The 22,163-nt window shown below is 34.6% G+C and overlaps 1 protein-coding gene across 1 annotated transcript; it reads right to left on the bottom strand.

Moving 5' to 3' along the window:
- Positions 1-250: 250 nt before the first annotated feature.
- On the bottom strand, positions 251-17,009 carry LOC128240249 (uncharacterized). Its single transcript, XM_052956792.1, has 8 exons — positions 16,817-17,009; positions 15,756-15,840; positions 15,274-15,365; positions 13,526-13,714; positions 9,590-9,687; positions 8,147-8,235; positions 7,446-7,554; positions 251-439 (listed from the first exon to the last, which is right to left on the bottom strand). Exons 1-7 carry the CDS (start codon positions 16,878-16,880, stop codon positions 7,503-7,505), a joined length of 669 nt encoding a protein of 222 aa, XP_052812752.1. The 5' UTR covers positions 16,881-17,009; the 3' UTR covers positions 251-439; positions 7,446-7,502.
- Positions 17,010-22,163: the final 5,154 nt, after the last annotated feature.

Raw genomic sequence — 22,163 nt, 5'->3', positions numbered from 1 at the left:
CAAAATGATTCAAAGAATTAGTTTTCGTCCATGTTTGAATGTTATGGAATATATCACATACGACAATAGCACCGTATAGACGTCGTGATATGTTTCGCAAAATTCAAAATATGAACGACAACAAATTACGATTAAATTATTTTTACACAGATATATCAGATTTATATCAAAACCTAAACAAATTAAATTTGTTAAACCAAGATGAAAACTTAAGATAAAAAAAAGATATATATGCGCATAAGGACTCGCCTGTTTCGCAATGACTGTCCGAAAATCCATCTGGACATGTGCACCTGTTTAGGTCGTTAACTGTATTTATTTGAACATTTGCATGAGGACTTGCCTGTTTCGCAATGACTAACAGAGAATCCTTTCGGACAGTTGCACCTGTTTGGGGAGGTACATGTCCCACCGTTTTGACATCCACCGTCACAAAGAGCTGAAACATATATGTGACGTCATCAACAAACTTGATTATTAGACGGAAACACTGACGTTCACATTTTCCGAGGTTTCGTGCCACATAGGCGGGAAATCATAGCTATTTTTATGTCGCAAGGACATTTGTCTATGTGTTTGTCAATGTTATTTGTATTTCGCTTTTCGTTCAGTCTGCTGTTCGTAATCACACTTTCACTTCCTTTATTATACTTTCAATTCATCATTCACTTACCTATTACGGACATGCCATTAACCCTAACCTCTTACATGTGCACGGGAATCCGCACACTCGATAATACGATAACAAGAATTAAAAAAATAAGAATTAGTTTTCGCCCATGTTTGAATTTTATGGAATATATCACATGCGAGTGTAGCACCGAACGTGAATACCTCAACTCGATTTTGCAGACGACGTCACAAATAATTCATACGGATTGGAAACTAAAACATTACATATGCATTGTAAATGTTCGGAAACGTCTATTTTAAAATCAAAAGATGCTCATTTATTATGTTGGAAATATTCTCATATTTTATTGCTAGTTCTTTGGTTTTTAATGAATTGAGTTATATAAAAGCTCGCCAATGGGTATTGAGTTCATAATAGGCATCCGCAGCGCGTTTTCCGTTGAACATGAATAAGAGTCGTGACATTAATGGCTTTGGTTCGGTAAGGGCTCGAAGACTGATGAAACAACTCGAAGAGATGAAGTCGATGAATACTAAAGTTTCATAAATGGTGAAAGAGCTTCAGGAGTTGAAGAAGAGCAGGACGGAGTATAAACCGAGAACATGGTGGCTTTGGGCCCTCCAGTAGGATTAGTTGGCCATGCTAACGAGACTTCAGTTAGTGTCAATGGAGCTCTCGGTTTGATTGATACGAGTTCTATGGTGACAACACTAGGCGAGTATTTCTTTCATTCACTTAAACCGCAACCAGAACTTTTGTGTATATCAGATATTAATGTTACCGGTGCTATCGACTCCATTATACCCTATGTTGGTTATGCACTAGTAGACATAGTTGTTCCTTATTCACCGTTACCTGTGTCAGTTCCTGTGCTGATCGTGTCCGACACTCGTTATACTGACACTGTACAGTTGGTTATTGGTACGAATGTGATCAGTTACTTCAAAGGTGAAGAGGGATCAGAACAGCACGTAGATCTTGCCTGGAAGAAAGCTTTTTAAGTTATGTTAAACTAACATGCAGTTCCAGTGAAAGCTTTGATTGACATGCCAGTTATAACCGGCCTAGTGGGAGGTATTGGCGAAATGATGCAGGGAGCCACTGAAGGTGTGGACAATAATAACACTGTCAATTTTTGTCCTCGGTTGGTAAAGGTAAACCCAAACCGTACTTACTCCAAAGTACTGGTTCGGATCTTCAACATGACAGTTAGGCTAGTGAAGATCATGCCCAAGACTACTATTTGGAAGTTGCAGGAGGTTGATGTTGTAAGGACTGTAGATCCGTTCGAATGCTCAAATACATCCTAGCAAGAAAGTCAGTCTGCTTTGATGGAGGATTTGGGAATTTCTCTTCCTTTAGATACCATTCCAGAAGATCGTAGAGCTAAGGCTTGGCTATTCATCGAGGGATGAAAGAGTATATTTTCCACAGGTCCGACTGACTTTGGATGTACAAACCTAGTTGAGCATGAAATTAACCTTACAGATCCCCTTCCTTTTAAGGATAGCTATAGGCGTTTTCCTCCTGGTATGTTTGAGGAGGTAAGGGAACACTTGCAGAAAATGTTGTTTGCGAGTGCCATTCGCCCATCAAAGAGTCCATTTTCCTCTAATGTGGTTCTAATGGGAAAAAAAGGATAACTCTGTTCACTTCTGTATTGACTTTCACAAGTTGAAATCTGGCGTTGAAACTGATCCGGAGAAAGTCCGCACTCTGAAAGAATGGCCAGTTCCTAACAATATAAAGGAACTGCGTAGTGTTCTGGGATTTGCTGGATATTATCGGCGTTTTGTTCCTGGCTTCTCACATATATCAAAGGTTCTCAACGACTTACTCGCCGGTCGCCCAACCAACAAGCGGTCGAAGGCATCTTAAACGAAGCGCGACATTGCACCTTAGGTCTTGGGTCCTGCACAGCAGAATGGGTTTGACAAGCTGATTGGTCTCCTTACGTTCCCACCTGTACTTGCATATGCAGATTTCAGTCGCCCTTTCATCACTACATGTATTGTGACTCCTTCAGGGTTCGCACGGACAACAACCCACTTACATATGTTCTGTCCAAAGCAAAGTTAGACGCAACATCACACAGGTGGCTCAGTTAACAGTAAAGGCCTGGTCGTTCAAATATCGATTCTGACTTCTTGTCACGCATACAATAGAAGGAATCTGTCGTCTTAATCGATGCAGTTAAGGCAATTTTTCAGGCCTCTGCATTATATCATCTGAGACCTCACCTGCCTTTGAGTGTATCAGCTTGGAACAGCATGTTGATATGTCGCCTCCTTGTGAAGCATTTTGTGGCATATATTGGAAGCTGGAACAATCTAGAGATCTTACCGTTTAAAGGGTATTAAACATTATTTCAGCTCGACATAAGCCAACCAAACGCCAATGTGCGTTAGAACCGGAACCTGTGCGGAGATACTTGAGAGAATGACAGGGTTTATATATAAAGAACGGCGTCTGGCGCCGCCGGGGAAGTGTTGCCGGTCAAGAGGTTGATCAACTTGTTCTTCCAGAGGCGTTTCATGATTTGGTTTTTTGGTTTACACGACCATGCTGGACATCAAGGTGTGGGTCGTACATCTTCTCTTTTCAAATCCAGATTCTTTTGCCTGGGCTAGACGGTTTTGTGGAGACACGTGTTCGAAGATGCCCTCGTTGTATTCGTCGAAAGACACCGGCTTCTAATGCCGCCGGTCTCGTACCTATTCATTCCTCTTATCCACTTGTGCTTGTTTGCATGGACTTTCTCACTCTTGAGATGTCGTCTGGTGGGTATGAGCTTATCCTCATTACATTATCCTTATTACAGACCATTTTACCTATTTTGCTCAGGCGGTGCCGACAAAGAATCAGACGGCGAAGACGACGGCTAAAGTGTTATTTGACATGTTTATTTGTCATGATGGCTTTCCCAGCAGATTGCGTAGTGATCAGGGGAGGAATTTTGATGGGTCGTTTATTAAAGAGTTGCGCCGCCTGGCAAATGTAGAAAAGTCTCGTACGACGCCATATCATCCTCAAGGTAACGGGATGCCGGAACGATTTAACCAGACTCTCCTGAACATGTTGGGTACGCTGGATGAGAAGAAGAAGGCGAATTGGAAGGCTTTTGTGCCAACTTTGGTTCATGCTTATAACTCAACATCAGAATTTACGCCCCATTACCTCACGTTTGGTAGACATCCCCGTTTAGCTATAGATGCTTTTCTGGGAGTTGAACCAGACATCTCGTCTCGGAAGAAGAGCTCATCAGAGTATGTGGATGGCTTGAAGAGAAGGTTAGCGTTTGCCTACCAAGTGGCAAGCAGTGAGGCACGAAAGCAGGCTAAGCCTCACAAGAAACGGTGTGATCTTCGGGTCCGGAATGTACGTTTGGAAGAAGGTGACAGACTTCTTGTTAAGAACGTTGGGTTGCAAGGAAAGTGTAAGCTGGTAGATAAGTGATATCGGGATATGTACATAGTTGAGTCTCAGCCTAATTCTGACATTCCTATTTTTCAGGTTATTCCAGAGTGTGGAAATGGACGTCTGCTACATAGGAATTTACTGCTACCATTTATGGGACTCCCATTACAAGAACCTCACTTTTCGACAGCGGAAGGGGTTGCGGATCAGTATCATGGAAATGTTCTTCCTACACAGTCTCATAAGGATTCAGATGCCGCAGTTAGTCCTGAGAATGTTCCTGGAGACACAGCCCCAACTGATAAGTATGTTATTCCAGCACATAGACAGGGCACTATCCCATTGAGACCAGAGGCATCACCATTTGTTCCTCCACGGCCGAAGAGGACGAGGCAGAAACCCTCGAAGATGAACTCCGATTGGAGAACATAACTGTGATGAAAGTCAGTGATTAAAAACTATTTTCACAGTGCATATAGTGATTTTTTTGATTTTTTTGTTTGTGTTATACTGTTGTTTTGTTATCATTAATATTGCATTAATGGATATTAACATCATCTATGTACTGCGTTTATGTATTACAATAACACTTTGTAAACAACTGCATTAAAACTTATTTACAGTCAGTGGTTTTATTGTTTGAGCTGGTTATTTTTCTGGTAAGGAATTCCATATTGTTTGCTTTAAAGCCTAAATGGTTCGAACTCGAACCCATTAATAGGCTCATTCCAATATTTTGGAATGGAAATTGTTTGGATGTTAATTATCTTTGTTTGTGCTTAGGTAACCCAATCACAAATAGTATAGTTTAAGTTAATGTATTTTAAGAGGTACACATGTGATTTCACCTGAGTTTCAGATTTGAACGTTCATGAATTGAGGATGATCAGTCTTTCAATGTCTAATGACATTCAAAGACAGTAGTGTTGCTATAAACCGTTTTGTTTACACATATTAAGGCATGGGTAATCGAACAAGTCCTTAGCTTGATCTGTAATGATATAAATAGATATTTACAAATATGTGTGAGCAATAGTTGTTATTAGTTAGTTAGCTAGATTTGATGGTCATAGACTACGTCATAAGTTAGCTTCAGGAATTTATGATTTAATTATTGTCATGTAGTAGTCTAGATTGATGTCCTGGCGGGAAAGTATGTCACAGGTTAGATTGTCATCCGAAATGTTTTATTATCTGTCATGTCCTTGTTTCTTTGTCTTTTTCTATAAATTCATATGTGAGTTCTCATTTCATCTCATCACCCCTCATTTAACGATCTGCATGCATTTCCTTTTTTTAATTTACTGCACTGTGAGCGTTTTTAACACCCGTTTCTGTTGTTGGGCACGCTTGCGAAGTTTACATCGAATAGGCGCGAGCTGTCCCTTGTTCAAAGACAATAAATGTCCTTAAAATCATATAAACCGTGTTTACAGGTTAGTGAAGTATTGAGGAAATGTATGTTCTAACTATGTGTATAATGTATTTTCTTCGCATTTATATTCGTTCTGTGTATTTATTCGTTTTGCAGTTCATATATTTACATCGGATAGGCGCGAGCTGTCCCTTGTTCAAAGACAATAAATGTCCTAATAATCATATATACTGTGTTTACAGTGTGTACTACAGCCCAAATTACTAAAGAGAACCCTATAAGAGTCGTGACATATACATCAAAGATAATCCACTTTAATTTGTTAAACTATGATATTTTTCTTCGAGTTGCGTGTGGAAGAATCCGTATCACACGACCCCGAAGATATAAAGTGTGAACAAACCCTTTTCATACACTAAGAGTAAACGAGTCCTTCAACATTAAGCGTAAACTAGCTCTTTAAACAAAGAGTGTAATCGAATCCCTTAAACATAAAACATGAACATGCCCCTTTGACATAAAACATGAACAAGTACCTTTATCAGAAAAAGTGAAAAGAAATACAATATATTTAATTGCGTTAATCTTTGTATGGATTTTTGTTTTAGTTAAAGCTTAATTCTACAATGTTGCCGGCAATGTGTCGCTTCACAAAACTGCCTTAAACCCAGTAGAAAAGAGTGCGCGTAAATTTTTCGTCAAAGACTCGTCCTGTCCTTTAAGCATAATGAACGTGCACAATATGTTCTTAAAATTACTTTACAGACATGATGTCAATATTTGGTCTGAAACTTAATATTCTTAGTCAGTTAGAAATTATCGAGTCAAATCTAAATGACTAACATTTGAATTGTTCGCTAAGCACGCCCTTCTTAATCATTATTATTAAAGCTGAGTCTTTCTGTATGTATCATGCCTAGAACGTGATTTTATAATAATAAATATAAAAAAGTGAATGATTGAACATATTAGCGTCCCTTTCAAGTCGATCTTTGTATGACCACCACTGCAGGCAAAACTTTTCAATACAGAAGATACATGGCACTTAATTCAAATCCGTATACTTCACATGCACGCACACACATCTGAACACACAAATGTAGCCGATTTGGCATGTTAGATATTTACACAGTATTCGATTTCACATGAGAATACACATTCATTTGATAATAAAAGCCCAATAATCAACAATTTAAACGAAAAAAATGCCTAGCATAAACTAAACCAGGCCCAAAACGTCACAAACAACAAAACAAGGAAATGTGATGTACAATTTTATCCACATGCCATTAATTTTACATTTATTTACAAATTTAAAATAAAACATAATAAATGAGTTTAAAATTGTATTGTGTAATCGAGATAAATCATGAATTCAATGTATGCATTCAAATATATATTGCCAACATTAAAAAATAAATCGAAAAAAACACTGTAACTGCATACGTTTTCTGTGTTAAACGATCACATCTGTGTTTTAATGCTCATCTTCGGAAGTAAATCGCCATGATTTTTCTCTTTTGTATTAAAATGCATATATAATTGACTATGATTAATTAAAACGTCTCTGCAGCAAATTTTTCAGAACTTTCTTTTTTTGTATGTTGAGGACGTTGTACGTTTTCACTTATCATATTATATAATCGCTTCATAATCTCTCAAATAGTTTATTTTCATTGATTGATTCAAAATAATAGTTTTATGTTGTTTTTTGTTTAACCTTTTCGTGTGATTTTAGATATTAACATAAGTTAAGAAATGACTTAATATGTATAAGGAGTATAAATAGAGTTTAACACTGGTAAGATAACCCTGTCATCTCTACAAGTACTTGTATCTGTAAGAGTTGTCCTTCTCGTATTGTGCTGACTGAGCTTACTGAACTATTCATCGTGTGGTCTACAAGTCGGGATTCATGCACGTAATTAACCAAAATTATGTTCCGGAACCATTGATCCGTTGTTTCTTATGTAAAAGTATAACACTACCATGTCTATCAATAAAATGTAAATAATGTACCTGGTGCACAAACTGGGAATTCCTCTCCTGGTTTCCAGGCACCATTCCAGCATGTTCTTACATCTGAGGACACTGTAATACTAGTACCATATTCACATTCGACACGGACCTGTTTAAAGTACATATATTACAGCGAGGAGGGTATTAAAAATATAACATTTTTTGTTACATCTGATTTCGGGTAAGATTGTAAAAGTTTCTGTTGGTATTGGTAAGTGAGTATTTGTTTGTTTTGTTTTTCGAAATAACTGGTTTGTCAGTTATGTTCGACATTTGTTATGATATTGATTTGAAGTATGAAATGTGTTTGCTGTATGTGTATTACTAGAAACACTGAATCATACTATATACTTTTCATACATTCGTATATTTTATTAAAATGATGTTTTTCTTTAAAAAAAAACACGCTTATAAGATTTACATATTAGCAATTTAGCTTTCAGTTTAACTAACTTATATAAATATACCATTATAATGTTATATGCGAGTACATAATTCAATATGTTCGGTTAGTGAGGAACGAAAACTATTATTATTATCTGTCTATAAAAATATATTTCTTATATAACAGCATTGTTTGAAATTGTGTTAACAGGATATCTTTTTAGTTCGGTTTTCTTCATTCAGCTGATAACATTTTTTTTATGAATCCGATACTATGCAGTGCTTTATATAATAGCCTCAGAAAGTCCATAATATACCTTTTCTTCATGAGAGATTGTGTTTGCGGTATATTTTTCTCCATTAACATAATATGAGGCGTATGAATCGTCTGGAAACTCACAACTCTCTGAAAAGGTGATTGTATCGAAAATAAAATGTAATTTTCCTGATTTGTTTATAATATGTTATTCGTGTCAACACGATACTTTAAAGAGGGCAAGGACAATAGTTCTAGGTCTAATTACATTATTTAGGCGTAAACAAACACGTCTATGTACAATATCTCGATCAACCCTAAAACTGAGCTCCGACTCTAGGCCTTGTTTCTTATTACTCGTTTATTTTAACTGACATGTGCTGGTAAGATACATTGTAAGTCCGTGCTTACATTATATTTTGTATGATTGCGCTTGTCATATCCTTTCGTAGACCGCAATTATGTCGATAACATAGAATTATATGAATGTAAAACACCTAAATTCACCATTATTTCTACTGCTACTGCTAATACTACTTATAATAAAAATACACTTACACTTACCATCTCAACGTCCATCAACACTACCACTACCACCACTACGACACTCAAAATTATTGATATTAACAACAACTACTACTACCATTACTACTACTACTACTACTACTACTACTACTACTACTACTACTACTACTACTACTACTACTACAACTACAACTACTACTACTACTACTACTACTACTACTACTACTACTACTATTACTATTACTACTACTACTACTCCTACTACTACTACTACTTAACTTATTAGTACACTAATGAATATATTTACGTTAACATAAATATTTATATCCGCATAATAGATGATTATATTTTGTAGTGCTTTCACTTCCAAACACGAAAATCATACGCCCAAACTCATGTTATACATTCATTTATTGATAAGAAAAGTTTATGTAGAGTAAATTATGTGTTACAATTTTTAAGATCGATGTGAAATCATACATTAAGACAGTTCACAGGATACATGATTGGGCTTCTTTACATCGTTCATATCAACTTATATGAAATGCCCGTTTTCGGGCATAACATTTATGAAATAGTCCAGTGTGGCCATGTATTCAACGCTTAAGACTGATATACTGTTAAGACTGATGTACTTACTTTTTCTGCATGATGGTATGGTCTTTATGTTTCAGAGGGAACATTTTATGAACAACAAATGCTCCTTTATAAATTCGTTCTTGCTGTTATCATACAGAAAGAAATCTTCCTCGCATGATACTGACACCTTTAACAGTTTAATAAGAGGTTTAAACATACATGTATTTTTATATTGCTTTATGGACGTATTCAGCGTGAATATTTCAACACATAACCTAAGCGTACACCTATACTAATAAATCATACAGGGTTGGCGTAACAATCAATTTAAATGATTGATAATATACACATATCTTTAATGGAAATGACTCAGAAATAAACAACAACAAAGGGTACATACCATTCGTCCGCTCATAATGGTTGCTCTAGAATAAATATTCCTGTTCAAATATCCACTGCGCAATATACCATTTTGTATTGTAGGAGTATCACAAGGTTCTAAAATAATTTAAAGTTGATCATAAGAATATAACAACTTTGAAAATGCCCATACTTCTGCATACCTAAAGAAATAATGAGCAGTATATTATAACCTCATCGGTGACCGCGCAATACAAGTTTTTAGGAACCTCTTGAAATGTGGCTCGAAACTGCATTTGTAAACATTACAAACGGATATTGTGCGAGTGAAAAATTTCAATCAAGAGTGTAATGGGTGACTAAACGTTGTTGTCCCTTGATGCTAAAGGCAACGTTCAATATACAGCGTGCGGTCAAGGTGAATCTTGGTTTTCATAATACTGTAATTCACAGAAACTAATTAGGCATCATTTTACCATCACTGTTTAATTTAATGTTTTTTATTGGTATTCATTCTGTTATAGACTACTTAAGCACTAACTATTTTTAAATTATAATTCAAAACTACAGCAAGTTTGACAAAACTACCCTTTTTAGTTATTTCACTTGTCAAAACAGGGGTTATTGAAGAATATCATATAACGTTTTATTTTTCTGATTTTTCCTGTGTTCAAGAGCATAGCAAAGTGTCAAAAACAAAGCAGAAAAAACAAAATTTAGATTATAAAAAGTCACGGATTTTTATTGAATTCCAGAAACATTCCTGTAGATTTCAAGTGGTCAAAACTAATATATGGACACTACAACTTCAGAGTAATATATTTACTTTGCTTTCTCAGCTTTCTGTTTATAACGTCACTTCCCTTGCACGGTCATATGGTAGTAGCAGTTACTGCTCAAAAGATTTTTAACAGACAGAGCAATTTAAAAAGTGCTATGTAATCTTTATAATTAAACAATCAAGAGTAATACAATCTAAAAGGTAAGTAAACATTTAGAGTGTGTCAAGCTTGTTAAACAATGGCTCATAAACACACTGCTAAAGACTCTTGAGACACAGTACACATCTTTGATATACCTTGAACATACGCATGCATCGAGTGAATCTTGTGGTATCGTATCTTAAAAAGGTACACTTATGCCACCAGATATTAAGCTCTTAATTCTTCAAGTATAAAGTGCTTGTATAGTTTTTGATCGTGCGTTTGTCAAAGCAATGTCAGATGACAATACTCGTAACAACATGTATAAACTACAAATATATGTTTTGGAAACCCTGTTAAATGGATTTTATCAATGTCGTTTTACACATTGACAAAATGCAGAGCCATGGAGAGCATTTTTTTGATTTTTTTTATAAAAAAAGTTTTGTCGAGGCAGCTCATCTCCATGGAAATCTTGCTTACAATTTTGGTCTCAACAGACCGACAATAACCAAAAGTATGTCAACGTTACACCGTTGTATTATTCGGAGCTATCAACAAAGCTAAAGTACTAAGACTGTGGCTAAAAATCTATAAAACTTTGTTTCAGCCATACATATTTTACTTTTTGCGAACACATGCAATGGCAATGTTTAATATACCTTTTTCACCTTTCAATTAAACTGTTCAAACAACTTGATAGCCTCCAGACGTAAATGTTCATTCTAAAAAATGCCCGATTGAACTTGTAGATAACCGTTACATGTAGCGTTTCTATTAGCATCCTTTTTTTGTTTGATTCAAATACCGAAGAACCAAGTTTTACCTTCGAAGCCTCACATCTAGTTATTTACGTTAAGAATTTCTGAAAATATGTTGTTTTGGAATTAAAGTTTCTGTGTTGATTTCTTAGCAACACCTTTATTTTTTATGTTTCATGATAAGAAAAATGACATATTTAAAAAAGAAGTGAATAGATTTCAAAAGGACAAATGAATACATCCTGAACGTTTCATAGCAATCAGTAAGTCTCTCTTTTAATTTATTGCATAATTTTTTTCTGGTCAAAATGGAGGCTCGATGGCAAACTCCAACTAAAATAGACTTCAGAGCGTTTCTGACATAAACATGTAACTACATTTATTTAAACAAGTCAAATCAAGTGAAGTTAAGTCGAGTGAAGTGAAGACTTAATTTTGTAAATAAAGGACTCCGGCCCAAAATACATTTCAAAATATTAAACGTCATACGTAATGCTAATAGTTGTGTCATACATTTATACATGAAAGGAAAACTTGTTCAAAAGGTATAATTATTCTTATTCCTTGATACAATTTATCTGATGAAATATGTACACTGCTACGTTTTTAATTGTTTTAAAGTCATTTGTTACTAATAGGGCATACAAACTGTTTAGATCATCCCCAGATTCATACCAATTTACCGAATATTGATACCTAAAATGTGCATATGTTACAATGAGAAAGGCATGATATTCACAATCAATTTCAGATATATTATAGTTCAGTAGACAAAATTACCCATGCATTCATTTGTTAAGTGCATTCCAAATTAAATGTGCATATCATGATTAGAACATCTAAATTTAGCGTATGCAATTTTATGTTTAGTGGCATCTCTATCAACAAATATCGTTGGATGTTAAGCAAACTCTTAAAGTGGTTGTAGTGGTACCATCGGCTGGCATTACTCACATTATCGTGCCATGTTTGACTACAACAGTCAATTATCCTGTCTTTAAACATTTTAACAAATGAATTACAATCACCAATTGCTTACGATATCGAAGCATATTTTGGATATGCTTAGATATCGTAATCAAGAAGTAAAAAGAAGGCGTGTTCGTTATAGAAATACCTCTAAAATTTATTGCAAGGACCAGACTTACGTATTGGCATACTGCTACTGCTGCACCACGTTACGAGAAACTTCTAGTATTTTATTAAAATAAAGCAAAAGAACTGGTGCAATATCAGCAAAAAAGAGTGTGTATTAATGAAAATCCGCCGGAATACTATTAATATCGAAACTTTTATCATTTATCAGTTTTGTAATGTAAAGTAAACGGGTCGTTAAGAGAGCTCGCTGTTTCATCGACAGTTGCATGATTATTTCAAATATCAGGATCAGCAACATGAGAGTCATCAACAAATAGAAGACCAAGAAAATACTGGAAATATCCCTCAATAGAAATACTAGAGACAAAAGCTTTAATGAGCTTACTCTTCTTTAGAACTTTCAAAAACGAACTGGGATTATCACTTCTATTTACTAACAAAAATGTACTCGAACGTTGATACTCGTATAGTTTTCTATCACAACAATTCTTAAAATCATTTCGCCTGTCTTTATAAAACCGGATATCTTATGCTAAGCTAGTACAACTAAATTTACGTACAGCAGCATACTGTATTGATTTTAATCGATCACACCCATCGTCCCACCATGCGGGCTGAGATGAAACATATCGAAACTTCTGTAACCTGCAGAATTAACAGGGAAGTTTACTTTCGTACTGATTTTCTAACAAGTCCCTGAATTTCAATAAATAAAACAACATCCTAAACAATACTTTGCCAACGGAATTTCTCAATTGAACCCCGAATATTAACATCATTTTTCTGTTCATTATCATGTAAAATCATTGGAAACTCAAAAACATGTGAAATAGGAAAATGGTCTGAATCATCTCCATCTAAGACCTTAAGATGTACTGAAATAACGAAGAAGACACGACCTTATTACCAACAACACTAGAACCATCATTTGAAAAAAACCCACTAAAATCGCCATCTTCATCACCAGGAAAGCGACCATTCAAACAATGAATATCAAAGATGCAACACAAATAAACGAGATTTCCCATAGCTATTACCTTATAAATTATCATTTTATTACGATGATTATCAAATGTACTACCATCATAATCGGTATTCACACACAACAACATATTTAATATAAAACTCTGATTTATACAATTATATATAATGTTAAAAGCTTAATTATATTTTCAATTAAGCACGTTAACTTACTTGGAATACAATGTGGTTTTGTCCCTTTGAGTTTACCAGAGCTGCACACAAAATCTGGGTCGCTTGCCAGACTGTGTTCATAGCCATCCTTGCATGATAAATGGACAGACTGACCATGCTCCACATATTTTCTCTTTTGATGAATGATCATCCTGCTCGATAGTCTTAAATCTTTCTGAAAACACCTTTCTGGAATATTCAGAACAAACGACACGGTCATACTTTCGTTATTTAATTACATTTTAGAACTGAGAATTAATATAATAAACAATTATTCCATACATAATTTACTTTAAAAAACATCATGCATAGTATCGACTGTATATATGATACATTAACTACATTTATTCGTACCACCCAAAACGTTTAATAACACCATATCTGCTATTTGTCTTGAATACAGAACAAGGGATGCTAAAAGAAATAAACAAAAGATATCCACAACACCGTTTCCTCTATCTTAGAGAAAATGCATATTCTATAGATGTTTAACTGGTATATTGAACACTAACACAATAATGATAATCATGAAAATCACGCTCGCGACCATTTACTAATTTTTAACACACGACAACGTGTTTGCATCATTTCGACCGCATTTCGAAGTGTTGACACATTTTTCACACTAACGCTAAGAGTAGATCTACGGTCGACACAAATGTAAGCTTATGTGTATGTATATCCTAACCTGTACAATGATATCAGTTTCAAAGTATGGTATATGCTTACTTATACATTTATAGCAGTTTCGAAGTATTATGTATCCTAAACTGTGTAATGATAGCCGTTTCTAAGTATGCAATATCATTTTCCGTGCAATGATACCCGTTTCGAAGTATGCTATATCCCTTCCTTTGCAGTGATATTAGATTTGAAGTATGCTATATCCTTACCTTCGCAATGATAACAGTTTTGAAGTAATATTTATCCTTACCTTTGCAATAATACCAGTTTCGAAGTATGCTATATACTAACATGTGCAATGATACCAGTTTCGAAGTATGCTATATTCTAACCTGTGTAATGATAACAGTTTCGAAGTGTTCTATTTCCTTATATGTGCAATAATAACAGTTTCGAAGTATGCTATATCCTTACCTGTGCAATGATACCAGTTTCGAAAGATGCTATACCCTTACCTGTGCTATGATACCACTTTCGTAATATGCTATATCCTAACTTGTTCAATGATACCAGGTGCGAAGTAGTCTATTTCCTAACCTTTGCAATAATACCAGTTTCGAAGTAAGCTATATCGTAACCCTTGAAATGATACCAGTTTCGAAGTAATCTATATCGTAACCCTCGAAATGATACCAGTTTCGAAGTAAGCTATATCGTAACCATCGAAATGATACCAGTTTCGAAGTAAGCTATATCTTAACCCTCGAAATGATACCAGGGTCGAAGTATGTTTTATCCTAACCTGTGCAATGATACTAGATATGAAGGATGCTACATCCTAACCTGTGCAATAATACCAGTTTCGAAGTATGCTATTTTCTAACGTGTACAATAATACCAGTGTATAGTTATGCTGATCCTTACCTGTATAATGATACCAGTTCAAATAATACTTTTCCGTACCTGTATAATAATACCAGTTAAGAATAAAGATCATTCTTACTTGAACAAATATACCAGTTTCGAGTTTTCTCATCCTAAACAGTACAATGATACATGTTTCGAAGTATGTTCATTCTGACCAAAGATGTCTTAAGACGCGACTAATCATAGAGTTTACTCACTGTAACAATTCAAAGTGCTTTCCCATTGAAGACTTTGAAGACATAGAACAGTTTTCAGCCCATCTTTTCCTACACTGTAGCCTTCATTGCAACTGCAAGTAGGGTCAATCGGTGCATCAATCAAAGAACTTAAAGTTTGAAAACGCAGTTAATAATGCAGTATTGGATGCACTTGTAAAATCGCAAATTTATCTGACTCGAGTGTAAGTTTAGTGTGAAAAATGTCTACAGATAAAGACAATGATTAATTGATTCAAAAATGTATAAACTGTATCCTTTCTACGTTTTGTTCAATATATTGTAAACCTAAATAAAACTCTGAGCTTTGTATGAATATGTTGTTTGAATGTTTTATGTACTCTATTCAAATTCATTGATAGTTCATACACGTGCATTAGACATTTCTCAAATGTTGTCACTGTTTCTGTAGTGGCAACACATATGTTAAGTACGTTACTTTAATAGTTGTGTACTAAACTTACGTAATATTTGCATAAGAGTATCTCTCTCTGTCTCCAATGTAGGTCACTTCTCCGTTTGCTGTCATAATTTCAGGGCATCTTGGCACTGAAAGCCATTTATAGCCATTTATATACAAGTTTTATAAATAAAATAACAATTAAAACTGAGGCCTTTACCTGTGTAATATCTGCAAACACGGGGCATTTATATAATATTAGCAAGTGCCCGAGAACGCCATATATTATATATGTACTGTGTTTTGTGCTCTTGTTCCATGTATTTGGTTTGTGAGGGTTTGTTTTTGTGTTCTATGTCTTTGGGTTTACCCTGTTTAAACTGTTTTGAAATACTCATTATTGCTAAAAACAAAATAATTCAATCTTGTTCAAGAAGAAAATCTTATTTCTAGTTTTACTTACCCTTCTTTATGCAATGTTAATTGTAACCAAATTATAAACTAGGGGGCATTTTGGTGAATTTGGTCATTATTTTGAATTGAAGGTTCGAAACACATGTGCTCTTGTTGGTTTTCAAACTTGTCAGAGAAATATGTTCATATAAACGATGCTGCACGTAACGTTAAGAAATGCTTACGTTAGAAAGCGACAATAGTCAAGTTAGTAACATTTTGGTAATCTAATATTAGAATAAAATCTCGTTATAATATTCAATACTATGTACGGTCTGTCGTCGTCAACGTCGTAAATTTTATTTCAAACTTTTTAAAACCATTAGGCCCTGGGCACGATTTACTTTAACATGAATAAAGCACATGACACGGAATGCACAGGAATATTCCTCAGGAGGTGTAACCTCTTATATAAAATGTAATGGATTCACTAGTATAGATAAATTGTGAACACTGTAAAGAACGAGTTTATAACGTGTTTATAAAGAATAACGTGAACTTTTGCTAAAAGTTTTATTTTTTTCTGCGTATTCTGATGACATTTGGACGAATTACAATATATTGAACTAAAATGTCACCAAACCACGTATATTTAAAGCAAAACATAAGTTTTCTTTTGTCTATATGTCAAATAATAATTGTTCTGTTTGATTAGGTAAACAAATCATTTACCTTGTTTAGCCTTGGTTATAGAAGCGCTTAAGAAAAATAGGCCTAAAACCACCACAAATAACATGTTTATCAGTTACAAAATCACTCAAAACGTTTAGCGAATGTATAACAAACTATGCCTTTATAGATCCACCACTGTGTAGGCCGAATAAGAAAATTATTTGGTGCCGACGTAAGATAACATAGAGCTTAAAGAGCAAAAACATAACAAGTGGTCGGCAAGGGCATAAGTGGTTAAAATAAAGTGCTGAGAGAGTTGGTATAGTAAAATATATTATTAATCTGGGTTTATCATTATTTATAATTTGCAATTTGAATAAGAAGCTGACAAGTTGGTAAATATCCTTATTTACGTTCAGGATATATAGATATGAATGACAACAGTAACTTAAAAAACGCGTTTACATATGAGATATCCAAACGCATGCTTGGAAATTGAGTTTTCATATATATTTTTGTTTTGCTGTCTAAAAGGTAAATCAAACTTTTAGAAAAAGAAATTAATTATGATTTGATTATTAAGAAGAGGTTTGCTTGGTCGTAATGCGAAATATGTATCAGTGTATTGTGTCAGATTTTGATATATTGATGAGTTTGACGTTGTGATAGTGACGATGGATTTAACAGACTTATTGACCTTGATGAGACCTTTGGACAAGGGGTTGTTACAGCGCATAGGTAGACAACTTAGGGTGTAAAGGTAAACCCTAAGCTTTATTTCTGACCAGTACGTTTCTTCGTAAATAGACATTGAAATTCGATCTTGTACGATTTGGATAGCCGGAAATCGTTTGCATTATCCCGTAAAAACGCGTTGTGGCAATATAAACAATATGAACAATGTAATCAAATTTTCACTTCGATTTTATACTCGAAAATTAATCGAAATGGTTGGACCAATTATTTCCGATGATCGTTTTGATTTAAGACTGATTTTATAATCCCTGCGTATGATGAAATATTACGGGAGTGAAATGATATTATTTTGTATTGCAGTTATTGCTAATGGTGTTCATTGCGATACAGTAATCCATAAATGATAAGTTACTAAGTTATTAAAGTTTCCATTTTCTCTAGAAATGAGTCACACTGCATTAAACACTTGAACGAATTCCCATTGTATCCGTTACAAATGTGTACGTTGCAAGCAGCTAGGTAAAAAAATACCAATATTCATTAATATCATCATTTTCAACCTGTAACAACATCAACAACGACAGCAGCAGAAAAAACAACAACAAGATATATCAAAACGTGGTCAGCGTTTAACTTGAAGTTAAGCTTTAGAGAATATTGAGTGTATGGATTGAAATAAGGCTTGTGGAATGGTCATTGTATAGGTGTGCGTTTAAATAATCAGTGTATAGCTGGGAGTAAAGAATGTGGGGCGGTCAGTACAATTCAAGGAGTTCTCCGCTTGTGAAGTGGTCAGTGTATCGTGCAGTGCATAACTGGGAGCAAAGCGATTTTTGAATGGTCAAGGTATAGGTAGGAGTAAGCTGGTATAATGTTCAGTGCATAGCTGGAGGTAAGCTTGTTGAATGGTCAGTACATAACTAGGAATTGAGCTTGTGGAATGGTCAGTACATAACTAGGAATAAAGCTCGTGAAATGGTCAATACACTACTGCCCGTTAAACTTGCGGAATTGTCAGTGTATAACTTGGCTTTAAGATTGTTAAATGGTCAGTGTTTGACTTGGATATAAGCTTTTGTAATTCTCAATGCATATCTGGGAGCTACACTTGTGGAATGGCCAGTGTTTGACTGGGAAATAAGCTTTTCGAATGCTCAATACATATCTGGGAGCTACACTTGTGGAATGCTCGTATGCTTGCCGATACATAACCGGGCGTAGAATTGAAGTGTTGAATTATTAATAAATTGCCGGAAGTTAAGCTAAGAACGGTCAGTTAAATAATAGGAGTAAAACATCCGGAAAATTGTGTGTAAAGATGGGTGTTGGCTAATGGTAATGGCCTTAGTCTATCGACTCATTTATATTTATTGTCAGTTTCCGTTTATTCTTTTTCGAAGTGGATTTGTCATATGATAATAGTTAAGACTTTAAATTGTGGCACAAATAAAAAGGTCCATTCGCATTAATTGTTGAACAAATTTAATTGTTGGGCCTCAATGTGCCATAACAATACATGTAAAACTATGAAAAAAAGGAACAAAAACACTTGTGAATAACCTTCACCTATGATTTAGTTTGTTGGGGATTCACCTAAAAATATGATGAGTCTGTACTTAAGAGACTGGTTTATATATTTAATGTCGGCATCGTTTTTTAAACTCGTTTGACATTGAATTATTGTGAAACCAACAAAACACATTCAAATTAAGATATCATTACAAATAATTTTCGATTTACATGAAATGGCCTTAGTCTATTGACTCATTTATATGTATTGTCTATTTCCAGTTATACTTTTTTGCAGTGGATTTGTCATATAATGAGAGTTAAGACTTTAAATTGTGGCACTAATGCCCAGCTATGTGCTATTCGGAAAATATTTATGGCAATAGATGTTTTTGATGACTACTGGAAGCAAATATGTTTAGTTTTGATTTAAAACAAACGGTGTGATTTCCATACACATAAATTCGTATCCATTAGTGCAGAAATAAAAAGGTTCATTCGCATCAATTGTTAAACAAAATTAATTGTTGGGTCTCAATGTTCAATAACAATACATTCATAACTATGAAAACAAAGGAAAAACACTTCACTTATGATTCAGTTTGTTGGGAATTTACCGAAATGATGATGAGTGTGTACTTAAAGAGACTTGTTAATATATTTCATGTCGGCATCGTTTTTAAACTCTGTTGACATTGAATTATTGTACAAACAACAAAACAAATTCAATTTAAAATAGCGTAACTAATATTTTCGATTTATATAGCATTTTCTTTTACACTTTCAAATATGTATTAGAAGGAAAGCTCTAATTTAAACTTTTGACTATTTTTCATTTAAACAACATTTTGTTATCATTTCATAGAAGTCATGTTTTATTTTTATGTCTGACTGAACGAGTACATAGGAAGAGAAATTCATATATTTCTTATCATAACTTCTCAATACGTATGTTGTAAAACCGTAAATAAGCTAGTATTTTCTAAATATGAAAATAAATTATTTTGTGTCAAGTTGAATTGTTTTGAAGTGCTGTCGTTTATGTGCGGTATCCTCCAGTTAAAGCGTGGTGCTTAATGCTATTTATCATCGTTGTTTGCAAGTGCATTTCTCTCAACCGCAAGTGCCCACATTCAAATGCTTTGGGCGTATTTGCAATTGTCTTCCGTATTTGTCAGGAATCTGTTTTCACTTCATGCTCTAACAATTATTTTATAGTACTTGATTATTATTGCATTGTCAATCAGTTGTAGACTATGTTATTGAATGTAACAGCTAGAACATCTGCTAGATATTCTCTCAAATAATTTGACCATAACGTATCATGATGTATTTCAACTAACGTTAACACTATTCTCACCTTTTCTGGCACTGTACGATGTCCTTAATTATTCTGGAACATTTTTCATAAGGATCTTCTTGGTCACTACTTCAACTGCAAATTACATTGAACTCAGCTTAATAATCTCCTCGATCACCACTCACAATTAAACTGACTTTAGACGCCATCTTATAATCTTTTTGAATATAACTTCAACTGTTAATTGCACTGAATCCCGCATAAAAATCTGCTTGATCACTAGTCCAACTGCATCTTACATTGAAAAGTGCCTTATAATATTATTGAGCATCACTACAAATTGCATTGAACTTCGCCTAGGAATCTTCTCGATAGCAACTCCCAATACACCTGCCATTAACCATGTTTTTCATGGTATGGACATACCCAGTCACAAGTGTTAAACATACGCAGGAATTTGTTATAATTTTCTAACATTAGCTAGTTCTTGGCCAAGATACATAGTTTCACAATAATTTGATCCAGAGCCGTGGCTCCTGCTGTACGTGCACACGTCGCTATTAGTTATTGGTGTGCGAATTGTTGTATGAGTATCTGGTTGAGGGCATTCAGATATAAATGTGACTGAATCGATAGTCTGTTTTCTGTATTAAATTTTAGAAATTATTTGAATATTCCGATAATCCTACATTCTAATGACAAATCAGCTGAACCTTTTATTCACTCGGCCAGAAATACTTGCTTGTAGATGTAATTAACATTTTGAATTTACACTTGGTAAATTACACAATAGAAACCTTCTTCATCAGATTTAAATTATTAAGTTTAAAACATTAATATACAGTTTTTTTACCGTGTTAAAAACAAACATCTGTTTTCTCGCGTTACTTTGTCCTTTCCTCAATTGTAAATTTCAAAACCTATGTGACAATAGCATACATGTCATTAATGGTTTTCATCATAATTGTATTTGATTGTTACAAAAAGTATTAGAAACAACTGTTTTGCGCATGCTCTATTAATGGCGGTTGTGTTTTTTTCGGGAGTCAGAGAACCTCAACAAATAGGTAATATACGTACCAGTCACAGACTTTTGTTTCCTGGACAACATCTCAACACCGCGGTAGACCCATCGGGGAAGAGAGGTAAGCAAGAGACGGGGTGTACAGGTTTTGATGTGGACTTTAGAAGTAGCCCTTTGTCTCATCTGCCCCTTTTTCCAAATCCAAGATGGCGGATCTATTGACTAGACCACTCTCAGTTGAATCTAATACATGAGGTAAAACATGACACATGAAGAAATTCACAAGTCATTTAAACACACAATCGATGAAAAATCTATATAAGTGATTCAAAGAACCGAACGCAGTTGTATAAAAACGGTGATTAACGAGGAGGCGAACGTGTATACACTTATAACCGGACCGAGTTTACGAAAAAAGACTATTCTGTCAGATTCGGACAGTGTTATAAACGTTTTTAAACGAATTCGGTTAAAAGGCCTGTTCATAAAAGGACCATCATGATAATATCATAGGCACATGTTTGCTATGACATTATTTGAGTTCAAATCCCTTTAGTATTTCACGCTTCGCACGTCTAACATACACATATACAGCTAAATACACCTGCCGTTAAGGCAAGCGTCTCATATACACACGCCTGTCGCGCAAATGCAAATATATAATGCAAAAGTTGAACACCGTCCAATAACCAGATTAATGTCATAATGGGAAGTCGATGTTGAGTTAATGAAAAACATGTATTTAAAAAAAAAAGATATATCTGTAACTAACAATAGACTCAAAATTAAATAATAACATTTTCTTAACCTCTGCATGAACAATTAACGAGCAACGAAACTTGATTTATTAGTCACTGCTTTGATCTTTAAAAGCATTG

This window comes from Mya arenaria, chromosome 7, assembly GCF_026914265.1.
Source record: "Mya arenaria isolate MELC-2E11 chromosome 7, ASM2691426v1".
Classification (NCBI taxonomy): Eukaryota; Metazoa; Mollusca; class Bivalvia; order Myida; family Myidae; genus Mya; species Mya arenaria.
This window is presented reverse-complemented; position numbering and strand designations above follow the sequence as displayed.